The sequence below is a fragment of the Vulpes vulpes genome, chromosome 16, assembly GCF_048418805.1.
Source record: "Vulpes vulpes isolate BD-2025 chromosome 16, VulVul3, whole genome shotgun sequence".
Taxonomy (NCBI): Eukaryota; Metazoa; Chordata; class Mammalia; order Carnivora; family Canidae; genus Vulpes; species Vulpes vulpes.
Window position 1 is genome coordinate 15,802,256 of NC_132795.1, and position 23,198 is coordinate 15,825,453.

A 23,198-nucleotide genomic window follows, 5' to 3' on the forward strand; every position below is an offset into this window, starting at 1 on the left:
ACCTTAAAAAAAAACTCCATTGTGAGCACATGGATTTTCTACTTAATTATTCATATCAAAGTTTTAACTCAAGGGCTGCTGTTGTGTGTCTAGGACTTTCTGGCTTCAGACCACCTTTCTCAGTCAGTAACCAAGGTAGCATGGATGGAACCCATCTCAATATCAACCTCAAAAACGGAATGACTTAAAGGAAAACATATAAAAAAAATAAGGTAATTCATTTTAAGTCAAACTTAAATGATACTCTACATGCTTTCTGGTTTAAAGTATGATATTTGTGTTATTTTAAAATGTTTCTATATTCCTTTCATTAAGTGAAATGACATAGAAACAAATGAGTTATGGTGAACAGACATAAAATTTCCATGAGATGATTCAACTTGGGTAGAAGAGGTTCTTGGAGGGGGATCTTAAGGAAGGGGATGGAGAGGCTAAGCCGCTGATGGCTAGAAAAATAAACAAAGTTGAGGCTATGCGAGGCAGGCAGAAGTTTCAGTCACACTATTAAGCTTGAACCTCATTCTATAGGCGATGAGGAACCCCTGCAAACTTTTCACAGAGGAAGGATGTGATCAGATCAGCCTCTCTCCCTCTCAGTGTGGCAGATGTATGTGAGTTATCTGTGTCTGCTGAGGCCAAACCAAGGATGGAGGACACAGACCAAAAGATATTTGTAGAGAAGGAATATTATTTGGTGACCAATTCCATGTCACCATGGTGTGAGGTATTTTCTTCCTTTGAATGTTTTCAATAAAACCAAATACTTCTATTTTCTTTAGAGCTTGATTGCAAATTTGGTACCAGGTCAAAAGTGTGGATATTATTACTAGCCATCCCCTTTAGATTCAGGAGAGAGATACTAAAGAAAAAAGAATTGATAATGATATGATCCTAAGGTGGATTCCCCCCCACCCCGATTTATAAGAATACATTCAATAAATTCAATGAAACTGAATTCTAATCAGGAATATGTTTATCATTCATCAGAGATTTTATTTTGCTCCATTGACTGCTTAAATTTTCAGTGAGCCTTTGATTGAGAAGCCCGTGCTAAAACTCTTGAAATCAGGCACATGGCCATTTAATCAACAACACAAGATAACACAAAAAAGGGGGCCTGAGAAAAAATGATCAAAGTTTAAAGTGACAACATTCTACGTTAACAAAGATTTTATACACACTTGACGCATACAGTGCATACAATGACTACTGAATCTCCATTCCTAGGCAGCCAGCGAGATTATGAATGAATTTATTAACTTCAAACAAAACTTCAGGTTGTACACTTAAAAAATTACAAACCATCTGGAGATGAAAATTAACAGTGGAAGCAACAATGACCGTAAAATATGATGGGATGTCTTTAAAGAAAGGTTCAAGTATTGTTTGTAAAGTTCTTCGGACACTAGAGTCTTTGAAAAGTTTGTGCATTTCCCATCTTTGCATAGTAAAAACGAAAATGAAAACAAAAAACATACTACTTGGTAAAACTCCACGGCTCTACGTGATTCATGTTTCATAACATGCACCTATGTGTACTGCTCATTTAGCTAATAGGAGTAGCACTAATTCAGTGGGCTCATGCAGTGTCCCAGGTGAGCAATGAAGTTAGCGCACACCTCCTCATCCAGGTGTCGTTAATTAATGCAGCAAAGAATAGCGGATGAAATGGGAACTCGTCATCACTTAACGCTAACTCTTGTTGGGTAACATTAGGACGGTGATACGCTTGTATGAGCTCAAATTAATAAAAAGGACTATTCTCACCATGAAAATCCGCAAATGAATGGCATGTGCAAGAGAAAATACAGCAAAGAGTTCGAAACGACATAACCCAATACCACCAACAATAATTATAATCCATTGTTTACGGTTGGTATGGTTGCATTACCTTTCTTTCCTATTCATACACACATAGCTTAAAGCTTGTGTATTTTACATATACACACAGATAATTTAACATTGGAACATAGGTCTGGTTACCTATGAAACTGCCAGTGTAACAAAAAGTTACACTGACATTTGCCATTATGTACATATTTGGGGACCACTGTGGTCTGATTTAAAACGTAACATCGCACACTTACAATGTTGTTTGTGAAATGCTCAAAAGTTAATAATAGAGATTTAACTTGTTTTGTAACCGTCATGGTTTTGTTTTTGTTAAGTCACCGTGGTGCCTCTGGAAGAGCAGTGAAATGTATATGGTGTACTCAGTAACAGCTTGGAGTCCGCTAGTGAGTAGGATCCAACAACAAGGACATAAACAATACAGTGATAGGAAGAGATGCCAAGTAATCTGAGTTTCCACTGGGTTGAAAGAACCATCACCACTAGGCGAAGGGTTACAACCTGTGTCTTATGGAGCCAAGAATAAGGCTGATAAACCCTGTAGATAGCCCTGTTTTTCCAATATAAATATACAGCTAGTTCTAGAGAAAGACTGCAGACCTGGGTAGCACCTAGTACTCAGAAAGCAGTAACAGGATTAAGAGGTTAGGTTATGATCTACTGGGGCATACCGAAATTGAGGTTTCTGCTCTATGATTGTGATACTTCCATGATTAAATACACCTGGAAATAACCTCACGGTTTTAAGCAGTACATTTTTAGCACATAATCCTTTCCAAAATCAAAGCAAAAATTGTGAGACTGGTGTCATGACTCTTGCTGAAAAGGGACCTAAAGCTAAATCTAGCAACTCATTCGGTGGTCATGAGGTGAACAGCAGGATTGCGTGTTCTGTTCCTGAAAAGAGGATGTTGGAGAAGTGTGGGATTTCTGGGGGCCTTCGGGAAAGCTCCTCTCTATAAATGGGTGCTCACTGAAGGACTCACGTACTAGGTTCTACATTCAAAACCAAGTCAGGACCAAATTTATTAATGTATATACTTAACACTTGAATGGAAGCTATCTTGATCATAAATGGAAGAAGAAATCGATGCCAGTGAAGGAAACTCGAAGGGACTTGGGAACCCAGATTACATCTGCACATCTGCCTGAAGGCAAGAGAAGATCATGATTTTGTGGACAGTAGAATCCCATCACAATCTAGAACATTCCACACACCACACTGTGGGACCAACGAGATTTGTTGGAAACACAACACACAGACTTAAAGCCTACGAAGGCAACACTCGCAAGAAGGCAACTGCTGCTTCGGTGTCCATTACTGGTTTGCCAGTGGGGTTCTACCAAATATATTTTGAGGCAGGAAGATGAAACATGAACAAAATGTTGACAATAATAGATACAAATAAAATGGAAAGCTTAACTTTTTCCCCAAGTTTTTAACATTTAAAAGTTATTTTTTTTTTTTAATTTAAGGCTTTAAGTTTATCCTCCTTTCACATTGAAGACAGGGAAAGAAAACTGTCAAAACCAAAAACCAAAATCATGAGCTTGGCACTTCTGTGATTAATTCGAGAGGGTGTCTACTTTCTTACATTATATACATACATTTATAATAACATCAAAAAATTTTTAGACTTGTTAGTACATATATTTGCATTTACATAATTTTTGTGTTTTTAATATGGGTTATTTAGTTGTTTGTGTCCCACCAGGCCCCCCACCCCCCCACTTTTGCTTATTTTTGGTTTTAAGCATTTCATTCAGGTATTTCCTTTTTAAATTGCACCTGTTTTGTGTCCAAACTCCCTGCATCTATGGCTACATCTGTCTTTTTTAAGCAAGCCCCCAAATCACTGAACAACATGTTACCAGAGAAGAGAGAGAGAGAGAGAGAGAGAGAGAGAGAGAGAGAGAAAACAGCAAAAAGAACCCAAAAGATGGGGAGCAAACAATAAACTCAAATCTACAGAGAACCTTTACAAGAAAAATATTTCAGTACAGACAAGTGAAAATGATGTGTCAAAATCTCTTATTTCCATATTTACATTTATAAAAGAACTATACAATAGCATCATTGTTCAAATTCCAGTTCCCATTTCCAAAGGATGCTTGGTCCAGGAAAACACACGATGGGAAAGTGACTCAAGGAGAGCAGGGGTCCGTGGAGTCTCTCGTGCCCCAGTCTAGGCTCGGGGGTGAGGGCCAGGCAGCCTCCATGTGTTCACCGCTCATCCTCACCTTAGGAATTCAGTTGCAAGTTTTGCTGCGGATTGGCTTGCTAGCTGCTTGGTGTATATATGCCATGCAGATTTTACCCTTTCGAAAATTAGATCTTCATGCCACTGGAGTGTGTCATTGGTAGGAAAAGAAAAAAAAAAATCATGCCAAATCATTTAGAAGATATTAAGTGCCAGCAGGCTGAGAAAAGAAAAAAAATCATTTGCTATTTTTTAATGGTTCTTTTATTGCACTTCATTTTTTGTTATTGTTCCTTCTTCCTTTAGTTAGAAAAAAAAGATTCTGAAATAGTTCTTTTATAATATTGTCTTTTATCCCCTTTTATTGACAGGTGGTGAGAGGGGTTCTTTGAAATTATTTCCCAGAAGGACAGTTTCCTTTTAGCCCATCCCCATCCCCCAACTTCAGCTCTGTGGTCATTATCACCCAGTGGTCTTGGTTACAGACTCAACACTTCTGGCAACAGTGCTGTGAGTATGTCACACCCAGGATCCAACAGCACGAGGCACCGCTCACCCAGTGCCGCGGAGTCAGATGGGGCCTTGCTGAGTGGGGTCGAACCTCCTCTTCTTGACATTTCTTCCAGAGATGCAGGCAGGGAGGGAAAAATCCACAATATTAATCAGATCGCGAGGAGAGGAGGGTGATGATAATGACAACGCTAGTTCCAGAGCAAAGTAATCAACTCACACAGAGGCAGACTTCCCAAAATAACTGGCAACACAGAACAGCTCATGCTTTTGAATGTCTTTACAACATCTCCACTAGAGTACATCCATTTGTAAGACCAAAAGGAGCTTCGAGTTGCTCATTTTAAATCACTGGAAGCCTCCGCAGCCCAATTTGTCTCTTATTTCAGCAGTAAATGATACGGCTAATTTTAACCAGATGAACATGACAGGAAGGGCTCTTCCTACATTCTGGAGGGCTATTAGGGGAACTACGCAAAACTCTGAAGGGCTCCTTGCTGCTTCCTTCCAGGACTTGAGAATGCTGTATCAGTCAGTCGGCCTTTGCCAAGAGGGCAGAGAGCCTTGTTCTACTCAGTTATCTTGCTGCCTTGGGTGTGTGAGCTCTTACCCCACCATGGAACAAGCATTCTTCATATCCAAGCAGTTGAAAACCAGAGTGCACAGTAAGACAGTACACTCAAAGGAGAATGGACACAGGCTCGGGTTAGTTAAGCAAATGCAGCAGTAAGCTTAGTGGAAATAAGCCAGTTAAAATGCCTTGCTCGCAGTGTCCAGTCTCCTAAAAAGTGGCTCCTATGTTTAAAAAGAGGAAAGGAAAGAACCAGCAAGACACTACAAGGCAACAACACAAGGTGGTTGCAACCTCCCCATGGTCTGGCTTCATGTGGGGCATCAAGCAGGGGGGGCTCATGCATTGAGTCTGCGCACTGGGCGGGTGCAACGCTGCTGGCCACCGAGGCGTCATGCAAGACTGGAGCACCAGTTGTCCCCGAGATCCCGCTCTCCCCTGCCCGCTCAGGGCCAGCTCAATATCCTTTCAGGCCTCCGTGCCAAAAAATTCCAGCGTGTTCCTCCTCCCCACCATGTAAGTCAAAATAAACACAATATTGAAGCTCAAAATACGCATAAAGGCATCCCGCCAAGTTCTCATTTGTCCCGAGGTGACCACTTTGATACTCCCTTTTTTGAAATGACAAATTAAAAAAAAATCTTTAAAGAAAATCTCCCTTTCCTTTTAAAGGTTTTCATGAAAATGTCTTCATTGATATGCCTAAGCCTGTGGTTTGCCGACCTGGCAGGTAATCCACTGCCACAAACACTACAGCAACAGAGCTGCTTCCTTTATCCCCCCATTCCCTGTCACCTCCGACAATCCTCTTTTGAGTCAGTTATTCTTGAAAGTGGGTATTGCTGCTGCTCCGAGACCAAAAGGGACATGCCCCATAATGCAAGTGGCTCAGAGTTCCTTTGCTTGGGAGCACAGGACCTGTGCCTGCTTCCCACACTCACAGCCCGTAGAGGTAGATTTAGAAGGAACAACTCTACCCATGAGTCAGGTGGGGAAAAATGAAGACTGCCTGACCCGGCCAAATGACTCTGAAGGACCAGGGGCTCCAACCAACTTAGCTATCTGTTGCTGGAATTGAAGACAAATGGGAAGCTAATGTCCCCTCAATTAAAACGAATATAAAGATCAAGCCAGTTAGCGCTGGGCATGTAAATGACAACCTTGCCCACATCTAAATTCCCTTATTCGAATTCAGCGGATGGCAGATCAACAGCCATGTCCAAGGTCTTAACTGCAATCCAGTTCATTTTTAAATGGAGATAGGAATTTCTATTTCAGCCTGGCATCCAGTCAACCTCCAGGGTCCAAAAGTTTGTGCTCCTTTTAAAAATCAGTGTTTGAAGTTTAGATTGCATTATTTTAAGGAGGATATAGTCTACAGGGTGAATGGGTTCCCAGGTCAGACCAGGAGGACACATCACCCTGTAGAATCATGTATTTCTACGGGAAAATGGACTCCAAATACCAACAGGGCACAATCTTTCCCCCACAGATGTTCCAGCAGGAGGAAGGCAGGGGCCTGTGATGAGGACAGAGAGGGACCCTCCTATGGCAGGCTGACTGCGACAGCTCTCTCACGTATAAATTGCAAAACTACTATGGTGAGTTCGGAGAACCCACCATCTATCGAGAATTCCCTATGTGGAAAAAGTCTTTTCGTTCCATTTCGGTGTGAAAGCACAACCATCACAGGTAGATGTTTGCTGCCTTCCTTCCACAAGTGTTTCATCTGAACCCCCTCTGCTCACTAGGAATGGGAAGGCAATGAACTTTGTCATCATAACGTGTAAGGTATTTCTGGATCATTATTCGATATTAGCTAATCCATATGCCCTCCATTGACCCAGTTTTCATCAATCTTTATGATGTCTGAAAACCTATACTCTTGTCTACAATATATATTACACACATGTACATCTATACAAAGTTAAAGTTTTTCCGGTTAACAGCAGCCATCTCTAGTTTGTAAAGCCTTTAGTTTTTTCAAGGGTATGTATTCATCGATGGCTATTACCTTCACATCCTTCCACAGTGAGTCATCACGACCCACCAAGAACCCTTCACTCAATCCCTCCTAGGGAACCTTCCTAGGCCACCTGTGACTGCATTCATTTCCCCAGAGGTCTGAGTCAGGGTCTTCCTAGCAGGAAGGAATCCCACAAGACCAGCCTGCTAGGTCTGAGTGAAAAAGTGTCTAACCCAGGAATTGCAGGATTTAAGGGAATTAGGCTCCTTGTTCCCCACTGGGATATGGTCATGGAATTCAGATGAGCAGGAGCCTGGTTTTCCTCCCAGAAAGACTAGCTAAAATTGATTCTATTTCCTAACTCTACAAAATCAAAAACAAAAGACATTTGCTCTTTTGAGAAAATATAATTAGCAATATTAAATTCCTTACAAATTTCATCCAACTTGATACTCAAAAATCCAATCTTCCTGTGATAAACCAAGATATGATCCTTTACATCTCATTTATGCGAGTACCTTTTGTTTTATCTTTTCTTTGGTTTGTCCTATGAAATGGAACACAGGCCAAACAGAATAGCTTACAATCAAAAGCGGGCTCAATAAGAATCTGTACCCCCAGTAACTTCTCATAGAGAGGAAATCATGGTTACTATACAGACTTATCAAAGTAACACTTTTAATGTCCAGAGCAGCTCTTCCAGGCCAGTATGACCACTACTGGCATGAAATTACATTGAGACAGCAAGCGATAGGAAGTGGGACATGGTGATAGGGCTCCAGAGTCTGAAGCACGGTAATATGGTTGGAAGAGCTTAAGACTCACCCTCAAATCTAGTCAACAGTCTATATCACTGTTACCTTCAAGTTTTTTTCCTATTATCACCTAGAATTTCTCTTTCTGACCACCATCACTCGCGGTGTTCACATACTTCATATGCACGTCATAACTGTATTGCTCATATCTAATGCCTGTATTCAAATTTAGGTAATGTCAGATCAAAAGCCATGTCCAAGGTGGTAACAGAAATTCTGTTCACTTTTAAATGGAACCATGAAATCCTCTTTCCATATATTTGTTACCTTTTCTAAGATTTAGAGGAGATGCTACTAAAACGGCCTTTCATCTACTTGATTTTTCTAATGTCTAAGCAACAGCCCTAAAAATCGAATCAAGTAGTATTACTATTCAAAACTGAACAGAGGTTATGAGTCTTCATGAGTCAACCAGGACCAAGGTTTGCAACACTCTGCAGCACAGTCCACAGCTTTACTGTACGTGTGTGGGTGATGGAGAGGAAAGGGAACATGGGGGCGGTGGGCATGTAAGTAGATGCAGATACAGGGGAAACGCTAGACAAATTGATGTGCCAAGAACCTACCTTCATTATTCACAGGATTTCTCAGAGAAAAGTACTAACACTCCAAAGACTGGGAATCCATAAACCAACTACTTCTGAGGTATGGAATTAATTGAAGTTACCACACAGTACCCCACATATCAGAATATGTGAAAGAAAATAACCTGCCAAGTAGCATTTTTTCTCTTTTCAGGAGTTTTACAACGAAGCTATGGAAGTCTTTGCATGAAGCAAAGCTTGCAGACTATTATTCTGCTAGAAAGATGTCATCTACACTTACATTGTTTTTTTAAATCACAGTTATCTTGACAAAATTTCATTATCATTTATTCGCACAAAGGTGCACACTTTCACACATGCATGCACACTCACATAGATTCATGCTTTTTACCACCTATTTCAGAGGAAATATGGCTTAAGAAATAAACTATAGAGAATGGCAGATGTTGTCAGGGGTCAGAGCATAGCTGTTTTCTTATCTATACTTGAACAGGTCATGTACGGTTGACACTTCTTCCACATTTAAATTGCTCACGGTGTCCCACCTCAAGTAATGTGACTTCAGGAAAAAGCGATGCTTCCCTGGAGTTTCCTTTATTTTTTTTTTAAATAATGTTTCCTTTAGCCTGAAAGTTCAGTTACCCTCAAATTACTCAGGCAACTTTGCTACTGGCTTTGCTTTTCACATCTAGTAAAACACAATTTCAGGAAGGATTTCCAATAAAAATATTTAAAGCAATCTCTTTTATAAACGATTTTCAACTTCTGATCCTAAATGACTCTTTTGTATTTACTTTGAGTTCCATGAAAAACTCAGACTTTCAGTTCAATTAGCAAATACCTTCTAGACAAATCTCCCAAATTGCCCAAGTGGTAGGAAAACCTAAACTGCACCATTTGGCACCCAAAGCCTTTCCTTGCAAAGTAGAGGTAGTTATATTTAACATTTAATGTAAACCACATGGCTACTATTAAAATCTAAAGCAAATTCAGATCTTCAGATCTGAAGAGTCAGCCACCAAGAGCCACCTCGAAGAGCAGTGGCTCCTCCAAGTTTGAATTCCAGCCTCTAAGAATCATCCTCATTTTTTTGTCTAAGGCTTAAAGATACTTCACATTACTGTGTGCCACCCTACAATGTTTTCCTTTACAGAAATTTTTAGGGTCATAGGGCACGGGAAGGGGCATTGGGTTAGGGCAGCAGTACACTTGTCTGCACAGCGGTTCCCCCCTCGGTGCTCAGTGGAGGCTGTTTCTCACCTCACTAGGTGTCCATCTCCCCTTCCTTTTCTCTGTTCTTCTGATGATTAAACATCTCTCTTAGATATAAATAACCTGCACAGGGCCTAATCCACTTATATACACAGTGATAAAGGCTTTTCCATTTTTCCCCAAAGAAACATGCAATTCAAGCTGTGCGCTAGGCCAGGCCACTGTTTTGAGGTCCTGCTACAGAATAGTGCTCTTGACTCCAAAAGCTGAGATGGTACATTTGGCTTTGTGTGTGGCCAGATAGCAAAGATGCACAGGACTGTTTTCCAGTCCTTGAAACTGAGGCTTCCTGATGCCAAAAAGGCATAAGCTTGAGCACAAGCCAAATTTATTTTTCTCAAAGCATATTTATGAAAAAGTTCAACGGAGCATTATAAAATAATAACAGATCATGGGACTACTATAAGTGCAATGGCTTTTTTTTTTAACAGTAAGATGGCACCTAAGAAAAAACTTTTGCTTGAATTAAGGCTGGCCAAACCAAACAATAACAACAACAACAACAAAATTATATATGGATGTTGTTGTTGTTGTTTTTGTTGTTAGGTAAGGTACCATGAGTGACTCATTATCAGGGCAATGTTTTGTTGATACCACGATGAGAAATTCAAATTTGAGTTGCCCACTTTGTGTGTGTTTTTGAAAACACGATGATGCCAAAAGTACTGTTTCAGCCAACAGGTTCAAGTTTACAAATCTCTCTGTAGAAAGGAAGTACCATTTGATAACAACTTTCCAAGTTGAGCCGCTCAGCAACTTGTAGGCTTACTCATTAAATCTTAATATGATAACAAAATTAGCAGAAAATGTTGAATGTATTAAGTCATCATGTGTTTTGTCTTCCCTTCGTAATCCCTTTCTAATAATATTTTTTTTATCTGGTTTCAATATTTTGATTTCAGGATTCAAAATGTAAAATAGAATAAGGTTCATAATGCAATTATTCAGATAATTCAAGTAAAAAACTGCCTCTGTTGAGTAAACCAGATGGAGGCATAGTGGGTTTTGATTTTAGGTAACGGTCTTATTTCCCATTTAAGCACATTTTGACAGATCTGGTTGGAACTTAACTTTTCTCAGGGAATATTTGGCACAGGAAGTCTCATCTACAGATGTTAATAATCAAGCCACCACAGTATGAAAAGATATAAAAAGCAATTATCCAATGAATCTGAGGTCTGAAAACATCTAAACTTTATAAATTAGCTTTACAAATTTTGATCATCATTAAGGTTTATTTGTGACTATCTGCCATGTCTATTTAAACAAACTTAGTTCAATGATCAATGCATAATCCGAACTGAAAGGTCACTTTGGACACATACCAGTTAATTTGCAGTTAATTAGAAAATAAATTTAAGTATCACAAAGCCACAGACTTCAAATTTCAATGTGAAACCGATTCAGTTGGTTAGGGAATGAATAAAATTTCTTAAATCTATTTTTTATCAAATAATGAAGCTTTTCAAATCACAATGCTACATATACTGTGTTATGTATGAAAAAATAATGAACAAGCGGTTCCTTAGGTTGTGAAAATTTCAACATATCAGTGAAATATAAACCAGTTTTAAACAGATACAAGTGATTTATATCCACTCATTTCCTGACCACGAAGTTTCCTGATTATTGTGTATGAAAAACACTATCTCAGAATGCTTGCTGCTGAAAGCTGGAGTGTCTTCCACTGGAGAACCTCTACTTTGTTCATCTTCAGCTGGAGATGCAAATTCCATCTACACTTTCTGTTTTACCCACTAGCCCAGACAGAACGTTTGTGGTTCCATGGTTCTTCTTTCCTAACCCATTTCTGAATAAAAAAAATTTACTTTCAGCAGTTTCCTGGTAAAGCTTGAAATCTTGTAGCAGGAACTCAAAACCTGGTTATGTAAGCAGAAAAGAGAAGTGCCAGAGCCACTGAGAAGAAGACATGCGGCGTTGCTTACTTAAATCCCCATCCTGTGCCCCCAAGGACAATAGCTGCTACCAGGATGGCCCCAGCGATGGAGCCTATTATGAGATTGGTGGCACTAGGACCTGTGACAAAGGATCATGGGAAGAAAGTCATATGAGCCAACTACTGTCGTTACCACGAGGGAAAGGCAGTTAAGTGGTTTCAGGAAGTAAATACCCTGCATTGAAACGTCGCTAAGCACTTAAATCGCCTTTATTTACTTCACTTAATTTGCACTGCCGATGCAACGGAGAGCTACTGCTTGGAAAGGAATGCCTCTACATCTAAAGCTTCTGCACTGCTGACAATTAAGTTCCTTTAAATTCACCTTCCACAGATTTTGAAGCAAATGTGCCCCACCTGCTGGCACATCTTTCTTCTCCTTCCCAACATCATGAATCAAACAAGCAAAAGAGCATATCAAGAACCCAGGTGCATTAGAATTAGCTAGACCTGACTGGCAAATGAGGGCAGGAAAAGAGGGAAAAATAGTCTAATAAAGTGCTCTCTCAGGCAGCACACCAAGTTGTCTGAATGCTACATTTTTGTTTTATCCCCCACTTGGAAACAGACCCCATTTAAAAGTCAGAAGGAGGTTCTGAATAAAGATCTGACTTTGAAGCCTTGCTCTCAGAGATGCATTTCTTCACTGTATGGATCCATACAGTGTTGAAACAACGGCAGGTGGTTCCAAAGGCAAGATAGGTAGGAAGCATAAAACTTATTTAGGCAATTTTGTGGAAACGGAAAAAAGATTCGGCAAGTTCAATTGAGATTATCTTTCAAGTTCCCATTTGCAATTTGAGGCTTGGAGATATACTTTCAAAAGGGAGCGGAGAGGACAGCAAGCTAGAAGACACAGGTGGAGTTTGCATCAATAGTTGGAGTCAGAGTCGATTCACAGGACAGCACATCCTCTCCACTCACAGAGGGAAATGCTGTAGCTCTTGATTTTTCAAGGTAAGCAACCTTAACTTTAGTGCAGGATTATTTTGAATATCCCATCCTTAAGGATGCTAGTACATAGGTACAGTGCCCCAAACAGCAGAAACCTTCCAGTCCTGAGTATCCTGTACCAGAAGTCACAAGACCAATTTTGGTATTTCCCCTAAAATCCTCAACTTGGTGTATATATATTCATTTCTGTGTAAAAAAATTCTCTTTTCTGCTCACATCAGTGCCCTCAACTGTGTACATAAATGGATGCCAGTTTGAGCAGCACTAAAATTGTGTGCATCACAGGTTTTTACTTAGAGACCACCCAGTGCTTGTGAGGGTGAGTAGAAAGGTGGGGGACAGATGCAGTGGGGGTTTGGGGATGTGGTCTCTTCAGGCTCTTGGGCTTGTGACATGTTCTTAAGACTAACCACTGAGGTCCTATAGAACACACATCTCAGTGTCCTTCAGGAACGCACGAATGATAATACATAGTAGTAAGAGAGCAATATAACCAGGTTAGTGTCTCTACACTGAGCACGTACTACATGCCAGGTGTGGTTTTAAGCATGTGACAAGTATTCTCTCATTGGATCCTCACAAAAACCATACAAAGTAGGAGTTATGACTATCCCTGTCTAATAGAAGAAGAAGCGTTCTACTTCTAGAACGTAGTTATAGAGGCAAGATGTGAACACAGATTTGACTGTCTCAAAAGCTTATGCTAAAAATCAAGGGTCAGCAAACTATAGCCCATTGGCCAAATGTGGTCCCACTTCCTGTTTTTGCAAAGCAATTTCATTGGATGACAGCCACACTGATAGGTTTTCATATTGTTTACTGTTACTTTTGTACTAAGACAGCAAAGTCCTAAGGTTGTGACAAACATCCTGTGGCCTGCAAAGCCAAAACTATTTATCTTCTGGCCCTTTAAAAAAAGTCTGCTAACCCCTACTCTAATGAAACATCCCATTTATATGTATTTCCTTCCCGTACTTTAATAGGGAAACACATTTTGAAACAAACGTTGAGAAAACATTTCTATTTCCATGTATATTCTGCTTTAGGCATGGTTTGCACTTTACTAGCTCAGAAAACAGGCTGGGATTAGAATCAATACATAATTCATGAGAAATGATTCCTGATTTACAATTATAAACTAAGGAGCAGAAATAAAGTCCCCATTCCCCACCCCCCCCAAAAAAACCCCAAACCTTCTGTCCATAGAATCCTTAGTGACTAAGTGAACTATCACTATCAGCTAAGCCAGGAGGTGTTAAAACAATCTATATTGTACTATTGTGGATTTTTTAAAAACCATGTTTATGATTTAGCAATTATGGTACAATTTAGAATTTGCAGGAAAACAGTCAGCTAACAAAAACAGTGCAGAAACCCAGAATAATAAGTAACAAATCTATTTTAAGAAAAAAATACACGTATATGGACTTACCTGTCACAACCAGAAATAGGCACAAACCAACAAGACTGGAAGGGAGGAGGAAAACATGCTGGTAACAAGGACCATGCTTTACAACGAATGCCCTGGGGCTTGCCTATCTCTAAGGCTCAAAGGGAAAATTATTAAAACTCCTTCCTGAGTCGGTACACTGCAGCACATCACAATTACGGTCAGTAAATAATCTAAAAAACATTGGAATGATTTTTTTTTTTTTTTTTTTTTTTTTTTTAGAAAACTATCCTTCTTCAAGGAGGAATTTCACATAAATATCTATGTAAAATTTCCCCCTGGAAAAGAAATGTTACTTCTATATATATCATCCAGGCAGCAGATCCAAGGTGAAATTTTTATAGGACAGAGTTTTATTTTCTCTAAAGATGTTACCTCTACAATAATACTTTATTTTCTAACATGTAAAGGGAAACAAAATATCCTTTCCAGCTGCCCTGAGTTAATGAACTTCACGGTCCCTACCGATGGGCTGTGAGTGAGCAGGTGCAAGTCAAGTCAAAGTCCTTCCAAGCAGGGGAGAGAAGGCTCAGATAATCTTCAGCCCAGAGTGGGACCTATGAGCCTGGGCCCCTCTTCCTGCTGTGTCAGTGCCTGGGTCTCCCAGGCCCAGGATGGAAGAGCACCCAGGGGCTGTACTTACTGGGACTAAGGAAGAATGTGTGTAATAGGATCAACATGCCCACAGTTTGGTCCGGTTGAGAATGTGTGTAATAGGATCAACATGCCCACAGTTTTGTCCAGTGATTCCTCAAGATACTAGTACTTCACCCCTGGGCCACTATGAAGTGTTACCACCACCCCCTTATATAGAGACAGCACGTGAAGGGGTATTTCTGTCATTTGTAAATGTCCCTAGTAATTAGAGACAGAGGGAAAAATCGCTCTTTTAGCCTAAAGATTAGGAACTTCATGAAAGCAACATCCCATAGAGAACTGACAGCTATTCTGAGGATGTGGATCCAGTTCAGAGCAATCTCAATAAAGGCGCCAGAAGACCTTAGAGTTCTCTGAGAGATCAACAGGCAAGTGATGCACAAGTTACTTATTTATGCACTGGCTATTTTTAAGACAAAGCCAACCAGATAATTTGCAACTATTCACGGAAGGTTTTGCAGGTTTGGATAAATATCTCTTTCTTCTTCTTTGGTCCCAAATATTTATGTAAACTTCTGATTTGAATTATCTATTTTAAGTGGAAAAAAATGAAGGCAATACCCTACATATCTTCTTTACAAAAAAAAATTAAGCCAAAGCCTCCCTCATCACTCTAAATAAGTGGAAAAAAATATTAGTGACTATCATTCCAATTAGCGTAAAAAGAAGCTACAACTATTGATAATCCCTAGTTGGATATGTGGATCTATTTGACTAGTAAAGATTGTATTCATTATAAGAATCCTAAGCAAACACTCATATAAAAGCATTTTTGCCAATAAAAAATAACAAAAGGTGTGTATCTTAAAATTACTTCTATAAGGAGAGGAGCGGGGCGCCTGGGTGGCTCAGTCGGTTAAGCGTCTGCCTTCAGCTCAGGTCCTGATCCCCGCTGGGGACTGAGTCCCGAGTAGGGCTCCCTGCTCGGGGGAGAGTCTGGTTCTCCCTCTCCCTCTGCTCCTCCCCCACCCCACCCCATCCCCTCTTGTGCTCTCTGGCTCTCTCTCTGAAATAAATAAATAAGATCTTTAAAATAAGTAGAGGAGCAATGGGAGCTTTTGGACCATTGTCTTAATTGTGAAGACATCATAAGCACCCCAATATTATTTTATGCCCCACATTGTTCCAGACAGGAGAAGGTTCTTCACTGCACGAGAAGACCACACGACACAAACACATCCAAGTCACACCACAAGTTGCACTAGCATGGGAAACACGTTGACGAGACAACACACAGTAGGGGTCAGGTACAAGGGTCAGCTCATCACACATCGGGAACCAAACAGAAACACTCTGAAACTCACAGAGATGCTTACTCTATTCCCCACCCTGTGCCTCCAAAAATCACCCCCAGGGCCAGAATGGTGCCTGCCACAGCACCTATTAGTCTGCTTGTGGCCATGTTCACTGTGCGGAGGGAAAACGGAGATCTTTTTTAATAAAGGACATTAATCACACACCGATTTTGCTCACACACAAAATAACCTTTTCAGGAAATGCTCTGGAAGTCAGTTAAGTACTGACATCTCTCCTTTAAGATTTGAAATGAAGGTTTACATACACACTGAGAATACTTGAGGATAATTTGTATAATTTTGAGGATAATTTAACTGCAAACTCCACAAACCCTTCTTAAAAACATCGTCTCTTATAAATGCTGTTGAACCCATATATAATCTAATTTGAGTTAGAGTTCCTACAAGGAATGAATTGGAATTAAAATATCATTTAAACTGCCTAACAGCAAGTCTGGGTTTCAATTACAAAGTAACAAGCCATTAGTATACTTTATAAACTTCTCAAACTGTAAAATATGCCTAAGAGGCTACATGTTTTTAAAATTCAGAATTTATTATCTAATTTTGTGAGAGTCCTTACAAATTTAAAAGACTATCTTTAAGATTAAGTGTATTTTCACCTGTAAGAGTGTATTTCACGTAACTCCGCAATGTTTGGGTTTCTGTCACAGTATTTGGGCATTGAGGGCTTTTTTGTTTGTTTGTTTACAGTTTGAGTCCATAAACTACTCGCCGAGAAAAAGTTAGGGTCGCCAGGAGGCGTGGGACCAGCCAGCAGTAGATTACTGAGTGGAGATACTCCACGCTTGCACATCACCTCCTCCATGCAGAGCTTTCGGATCTTGCAAAAAGGGCCTGCGCTGAGCAGAGGTCCTCAAGTTGCTCTCCACACAGGCAAGGTGAAGGTTAACATTGAAGCAGAAAGGCAGATTAAGATTGAGTGTGTGAGTGCAAGCGTGTGGACACATACACACTTTACCTCATTCCCATGTGAATCGAAAGTACTGGCTTCAAATCACTTTACTAATGAAAAGAGAGACTGACTTTGATAAGGCTGCATCACACACAATGTGTGCTGTGAGGCAATGAAGCAAAACAAAGAACCACAATTTGAACTCACAACTGTTTAAAGCTCAATATTGGGGTCATTGACCTTTTTTGTCTAACTCCTCTCTGAAAGAAGAGAGAGAACCTCGGATCTCCAACCCTGGTGAGCAGCTGTACTTCATTTCATCACAGGGCAAACAATATGAGTAAGAGTCTAGCTTTATCATTAGAAAGGTACAACCTGAGTTGTTCTTAAAAAGAAAAAAAAATGTGAAATACAACAGAAAACAGAGAAAGTCTACTGAGGACGTTGAGGAGAATGGAAAGAAGGCCAACATATAAGATGGTGATGATGTTTTCCAAATAGAACAATACATTATAATCCAAAATAACCTGAACTATATCTCAGATTTCCGAACTGTGAAGGCAAATCCTGGAATGAAAGGTATTATAGATAGAAATACACATTTTTTTAAAGATCTTAGAAAAATCATTGCCTTCAGAATACTAAATTAACCAGGATATAGTATTTTGTAATTTTTTTCCCTTAAGATTTAGGTTTGGCCCTCAGAGCCAAAATGCATGAAAGTCCTATTACCCATCCAATTTTTATATAAGCTACAATGTTTTAGAGTGCTAAATTGTAGGACACACACACACACACACACACACACACACACACACTGGTAAGATGTGGTGCTACATGAATACTTGTTAATTTTTAAAAACTATAACTGCATGAATGAATAAAATGGCAATTTAAAGAGGCTTTTGTGTTTGCTGTAGATGTAATTTCTCACTGTACAATCAAGAGAATTAGGCAATCTGTCATGTGGGTTTTAAAAATCAAACAGAAGAGCAAGGCATTTCTGTAGATGCTTCAAATATGCATTCCAGGTAAACAAATACAGCCTATAATCTCTTCTGAGCAAGAATAATTATCTTCAAATTCTTAACTGATAACCACTCTTAATACCAACGAGAGATAAATTAAGTGCGAAAAGAGCTTTTTCAAAAGTATCCTCCATCCTCCTTGTTCACCCTCCCTCCTTCCCTCTCGCTGTCTTCAACTCTCGTACACTGACAACATATGTGAAATACACTTGGCTCTATCATGGTACTGAAGAGGGTTATCTCTTCCAGAAGGTCGTGATTCAGCCTCGCTTTTAAACTGACATGAATTAATCAACTGGCTCACAAGTGGGTGGATTTTTGCAGGGGACAAATTTGAAAACGGAAGGTTCAGCTGCTCCTTGCAGCTACAAAGGATTTATCTTATTTAAAAAAAGAAAAAAACACCCCCCAACCCCACCTTGTATTTTGGGGGCCTATGCTGTCGTTTTACTCCTGTACTAATTGATTAGTGATGCAACTGTATCTGTTCATTCATTCACTCGTTCACTTGTTCATTCGTTATTTATTAAATGTCTTTTTTTGTTCCAGGAACTATGCCAGGCACATGATGACATACCTTTTTTATCTCCGCGTCCCACCAAACCTGGAGATGGAACTCGTAAGGACTCTAGCTAATAACACAATCCCGCTATGGGGGACTCAACTTTCTTCCCTAACTCTTTAACGTACTTACCTTTGCGTTATAACTTGTCTGTGGAAATTCTTTATTACCTACTGGTATGTCTTCATTTTTGTTTTCTCACCAATTTCTGTTGTCTTTTGGTTTATTATTATCACTGTTTTTAGTTTGGGTTACCTGCTATCTAGTATCACATGTAAAGGCACATTTTTAAATAAACTTGTACTATTAAGATACAAACTATAACTTTCCTCCTTTTCGTAAGACTTTCTACTTTATTAGTAGAATTCTCCCACAGACAAGTCATGCTTCCAATAGTGTGAAATTGTGCTTTTGAAACTGAGCAATGGGGTTTTTTTTTCTTACTTTTGAGAGTTTCTGGGAAAAAAAAGGTGCATTTATTTCATCTAAGTGATTCTAATGAGCCAAAAGGGTTATCATCCTGTATCCCTTAATAATTCAAAGACTGGAAGCATCAAAGCCATCATCTGTACTCTTATAAGCCAAATCCCTTCTGTAGGGATTTATGATTTCACTAAAATTTAAGATTAGAAATAAATACTAAATATACTCTTTATAATTTAGAATATAACATTGGCATGACAAACATGTTTTCTAGCTCCATATTTCAATGTTAGACAATCAGATCTCCTTACTCCTTTCCATGAAATTAAAAAATAAGTTCATTTTCAGATACATTGGGCGAAATGTCTAAGAAGATGAAAAATTATTTCATATAAGTGTATTATTTCAGACAGTTTACATTGTCAATGAAAATATCCTGGAGTTTTTCTGAACTCAAACAAAATCAATTCAGTTACTAAAATATTAAAACCTGGTAAATCCTTCAGTTATTGATGAGGCCATTATTAATGAGAAAAATACATAGGTGATACATAATTATACATGAGCATAATCATATATGATAATCATAATTCCTCATCTGTAGTCATCTGAACTACAAAATCAAAGATTTGTGTACTCACAAAGGAAGTTATCAACAAGATATATGCAAACAGTAAATGTAAACACTAAATAATACTCCTCACGGTATTAAGACTTAGAAATTATTGTTTTCAAAGTGCTAAATGCTAATAATATAAAACTCCCTCGACAGGTAATGGATCAGCTAACCAGCTTAATCACAACAGGGTTACTGTTTCACCCTTTCTACTTATTACTGCGCTATGAGAACCAGCAGAATAACTTAATACTCAGCTTTAAATAAGGCAGTGCACAGTAACAGAGCATTAGGCTCAAGATCAGGTGATCTATGTTTTATTCTTGGCTTTGTCCCTACCTAGCTGTTAACTCTAATAATTAAATAGTCTTCTCATCTGTAGAACAGCAGGTCTGGACTGAATGACCACCAAGGCCCTTCTATCTCTGATTTGATGACTATGGACATAATGAAAGGGTCTGAGCAAAGCTCCCAGGAAGGCCTCTGTCCTTCCTTATCAATGGAAACATGTGATATGTTCTTCTCTTCCCTCCAGTAATGGCGATGCAAACCATCCAGTGAGAAAAATTCCACTGTACTGCATAATAAGCACCAATCAAAGATGTCCATGAATTGTCAAAAATTACCAGTACTTCTACTGGCTCTCCCTGCAGCAGGTGGGAGTTCTAGGCCTTTTAAAGGGTACAAACTTATCCTACCCCGTTAGGACAAACCAAAATAATTTCTCTGAATTCAGTGGACACATGTTGGGAGAAGGACCAGAAGAGTCCTCATATGTGAAATAAATGTCAATGTGGAGAACATGAGTGAAGTAATATGTAATAGAAAATCCTTTTTTAGAAAAATCCCTGCTCACATGGTTTTTGCTTTGAAATGCTATTTCCTGTCTTTTAATAATTTTGGCTTGAGAAGTCGGAGCAAATAAACCAGTATGCTTTAAACTGTGGGTAGACAGGTGCAGAGTGACTTCAATGGCAACATTTTTACGTGTGTGTGTGTTTTTGTTTTTTGTTTTTTTGGGTTTTTTTGGTTCCTACTCAGATGGAGATGTTGAATTTTTATTCTTCCAGACACTTACTTTTAAAATACCTGAAACACAGTGGCTAATTTCTGGTGCCCCCAAATCAACTGAAGCAAAGCCACAGAGTTTGCCTTGATTTTTACTAATTTAGGTTTTGATCCAGAGGCCTGCAGCTGGATACAAATTTATCTTTCATGCCTTTGTTAGTAATACAGAAGACTATTTTCAGATTGCTTTTTGAATGTTTTTCCTCCATGACAAGAAAATAAAACTAAATATTTTTTAAATATCTTGTCACTGTATCTATACAAAAAAGTCATCTATGGCTAGACAGGCCAGATCACTTGGGTGTTGCCCGTTTTATGACAAGCATTTGAGAAGCACCACTGTGATCCACAAGGCAAGTGCCAACCAAACTAATTCAATCATGAGAAAGAATATATGGTAATCAGAGAAAATCTACGGCACCTAACTAGCTGCTGGACCTACAGTCAAGAAAGTACACACTGTTTCAATATTTGGAGTTCATGACCAGCTACTCTTCAACAAAGCAATACAACAAACCATTACTGATAAACTGAAAAACAGTACTAACATGCACCATCTTATTTCCTTCACATGTTCCCAATGGGAAAGTCTGTAATATTTATTGAGGACCTGAAGTATGCCAAGGATATGCTGCTCTTTAGCTAGTAGATGGTCAATAAATATTTTCTATGGATAAAATGAGAGATAAAATACATAGCTTCCCTCTTACCAATTTCTTTTAACCAAAATATAAAAAATAAAATCATAAAACTCACTATGAGGTGTTAAAATTTTGATTTCCGTTGTTTCTCATTTTACTTGTGTATTAACAGATTTTTCTATAGAGGCTGAAAAGATATTAACAACCATTATAGACAGAGCTATTATTTAGTCATACTAAAATTGCGTGGCTTTTCTAGAAATCTAATAATTTATAATAACTGCTCTTCATTTGTAGTAATTAATGGCTTTTTTCAACTTAATCAAGATTATCAGAGTCATGAGGATTTTAACAATTCTGGAACCAGTGGGTGCCTTTACTTTAGTGATTCCATTGTCTTCATTAATAATGAAAAAAGAAAATGTGCAACAGAAAAGAAACACACCAGAATGTGTATATTGATTACCTCTGAGTTGTGGAATTAAGGGTGATTTTTATTTCCTTTTTAATCTTTTTCTGTATTTTCAAAATTCTCTACAATAAACATGTATTACTTGAATGGTCATAAAAGTTATTTTTAAAAGATAGTATAGAATAGAATCACAGGGAAAAGGAAAACAAAACGGAAGGCAGCCATGAATCTCTTCTCCAGAATGCGGCTGTTTACGCCTCCATCTAAGCTTTCTAGGCATGGGTGGGTGAGGAATTGGGGAACAGACAGATCCAGACACCTGATAAATCCCCACTCCACCTAATGAAAAAGGACAGAGGGATCCCTGGGTGGCGCAGCAGTTTAGCGCCTGCCTTTGGCCCAGGGCGTGGTCCTGGAGACCCAGGATCGAATCCCACATCAGGCTCCCAGTGCATGAAGCCTGCTTCTCCCTCTGCCTGTGTCTCTGCCTCTCTCTCTCTCTCTCTCTCTCTGTGCGACTATCATAAAAAAAAAAAAAAGGACAGAGTCTTAGGCAATGGAGCTCTGCTCATCTTTTCAGGCATCTTTATGCATTGCTTGAGGAAACAGCATCTAGACCTTTAGGAGAATCAGACATGCCATGGAGAGAAAATTTGGAAAGTGTGAATGTCTGTTTCCCTTGTGGGAGCTTTAAATCCACTCTAAATCCAACTTCTGAAGGCGGATCCAAGAATTTTTTGTTCCAGTTTTAAGGTAACTAAAGACTAAATGTGAAAGTGGAATTGGTTCCTTTTTACAAATATAAAAAGGAGAACAGAAATAGACTGCGAGGGTGTGACTATGATTCTTATAGAATTTTAGCATCATGGGCATTTTCAGCAAATGCACGAAGAGTGTTTAGCACACCCACTATTACTGAACATTACACATGCACCCAGACCCGCTACATCTCTTCAGGAATTGGGGACCATGGAGTTTCATACACTTTTGAAGTTGTATTTACCCATATGGACAATGCTGAAGTTCAGAGTTTAAATGAGCTTTCATGCAAAACTAAGCAGATCAAAATGACACTGTTTCTAGGTGCATTTTTTTCCCTACCTGCTGGAAAAAAAATCATGATAGTTATTTATAAAACACCATTAGTGGTACCATGAAAAAGAAGAACCTGGTGTATGATGTCACTGGGATTCATCCTTTGTTCTAATAACTCTGGTTTCTCAGGTATAATGCTAGATAGATGCTGTAGTAAGCCTATTACAACTGATGACTTCTTTAGATCTTTGCAAAACATGAGGGCTTGGGAATGAGGGGAATAATGAGAAAGTGATTACCATGTTCATGATGACAAAGACTACATTATGACACAATGTAATGGGAGGCAATGGGCCTGGTCCTAGCACTGTCTCTAATTACCTGGGTAACTTTATAGGATGTCACCTGACTTCAAGGCCTGTGTATTCTCATCTGCAAAGTGAGGGTGGTTCC

At 39.1% G+C, this 23,198-nt stretch overlaps 1 protein-coding gene across 6 annotated transcripts in view; it reads right to left on the reverse strand.

Moving 5' to 3' along the window:
* Window positions 1–968: 968 nt before the first annotated feature.
* The window catches only part of ADAM23 (ADAM metallopeptidase domain 23), a 169,406-nt gene continuing 147,176 nt past the window's right edge, over window positions 969–23,198 (reverse strand). The window contains exons 25-27 of one of the 6 annotated variants that reach the window (XM_072742145.1): window positions 16,066–16,156; window positions 4,609–4,671; window positions 969–4,196 (exon numbers count right to left, since the gene is read on the reverse strand). In XM_072742145.1, the coding sequence (XP_072598246.1) occupies window positions 4,623–4,671; window positions 16,066–16,156 (140 nt within the window). In that variant the 3' untranslated portion in view covers window positions 969–4,196; window positions 4,609–4,622. Of the gene's footprint in view, window positions 4,672–11,677; window positions 11,769–16,065; window positions 16,157–23,198 lie in introns of all 6 variants that reach the window. The other 5 variants (XM_072742142.1, XM_072742146.1, XM_072742144.1 and 2 more) reach the window with 5 other exon arrangements.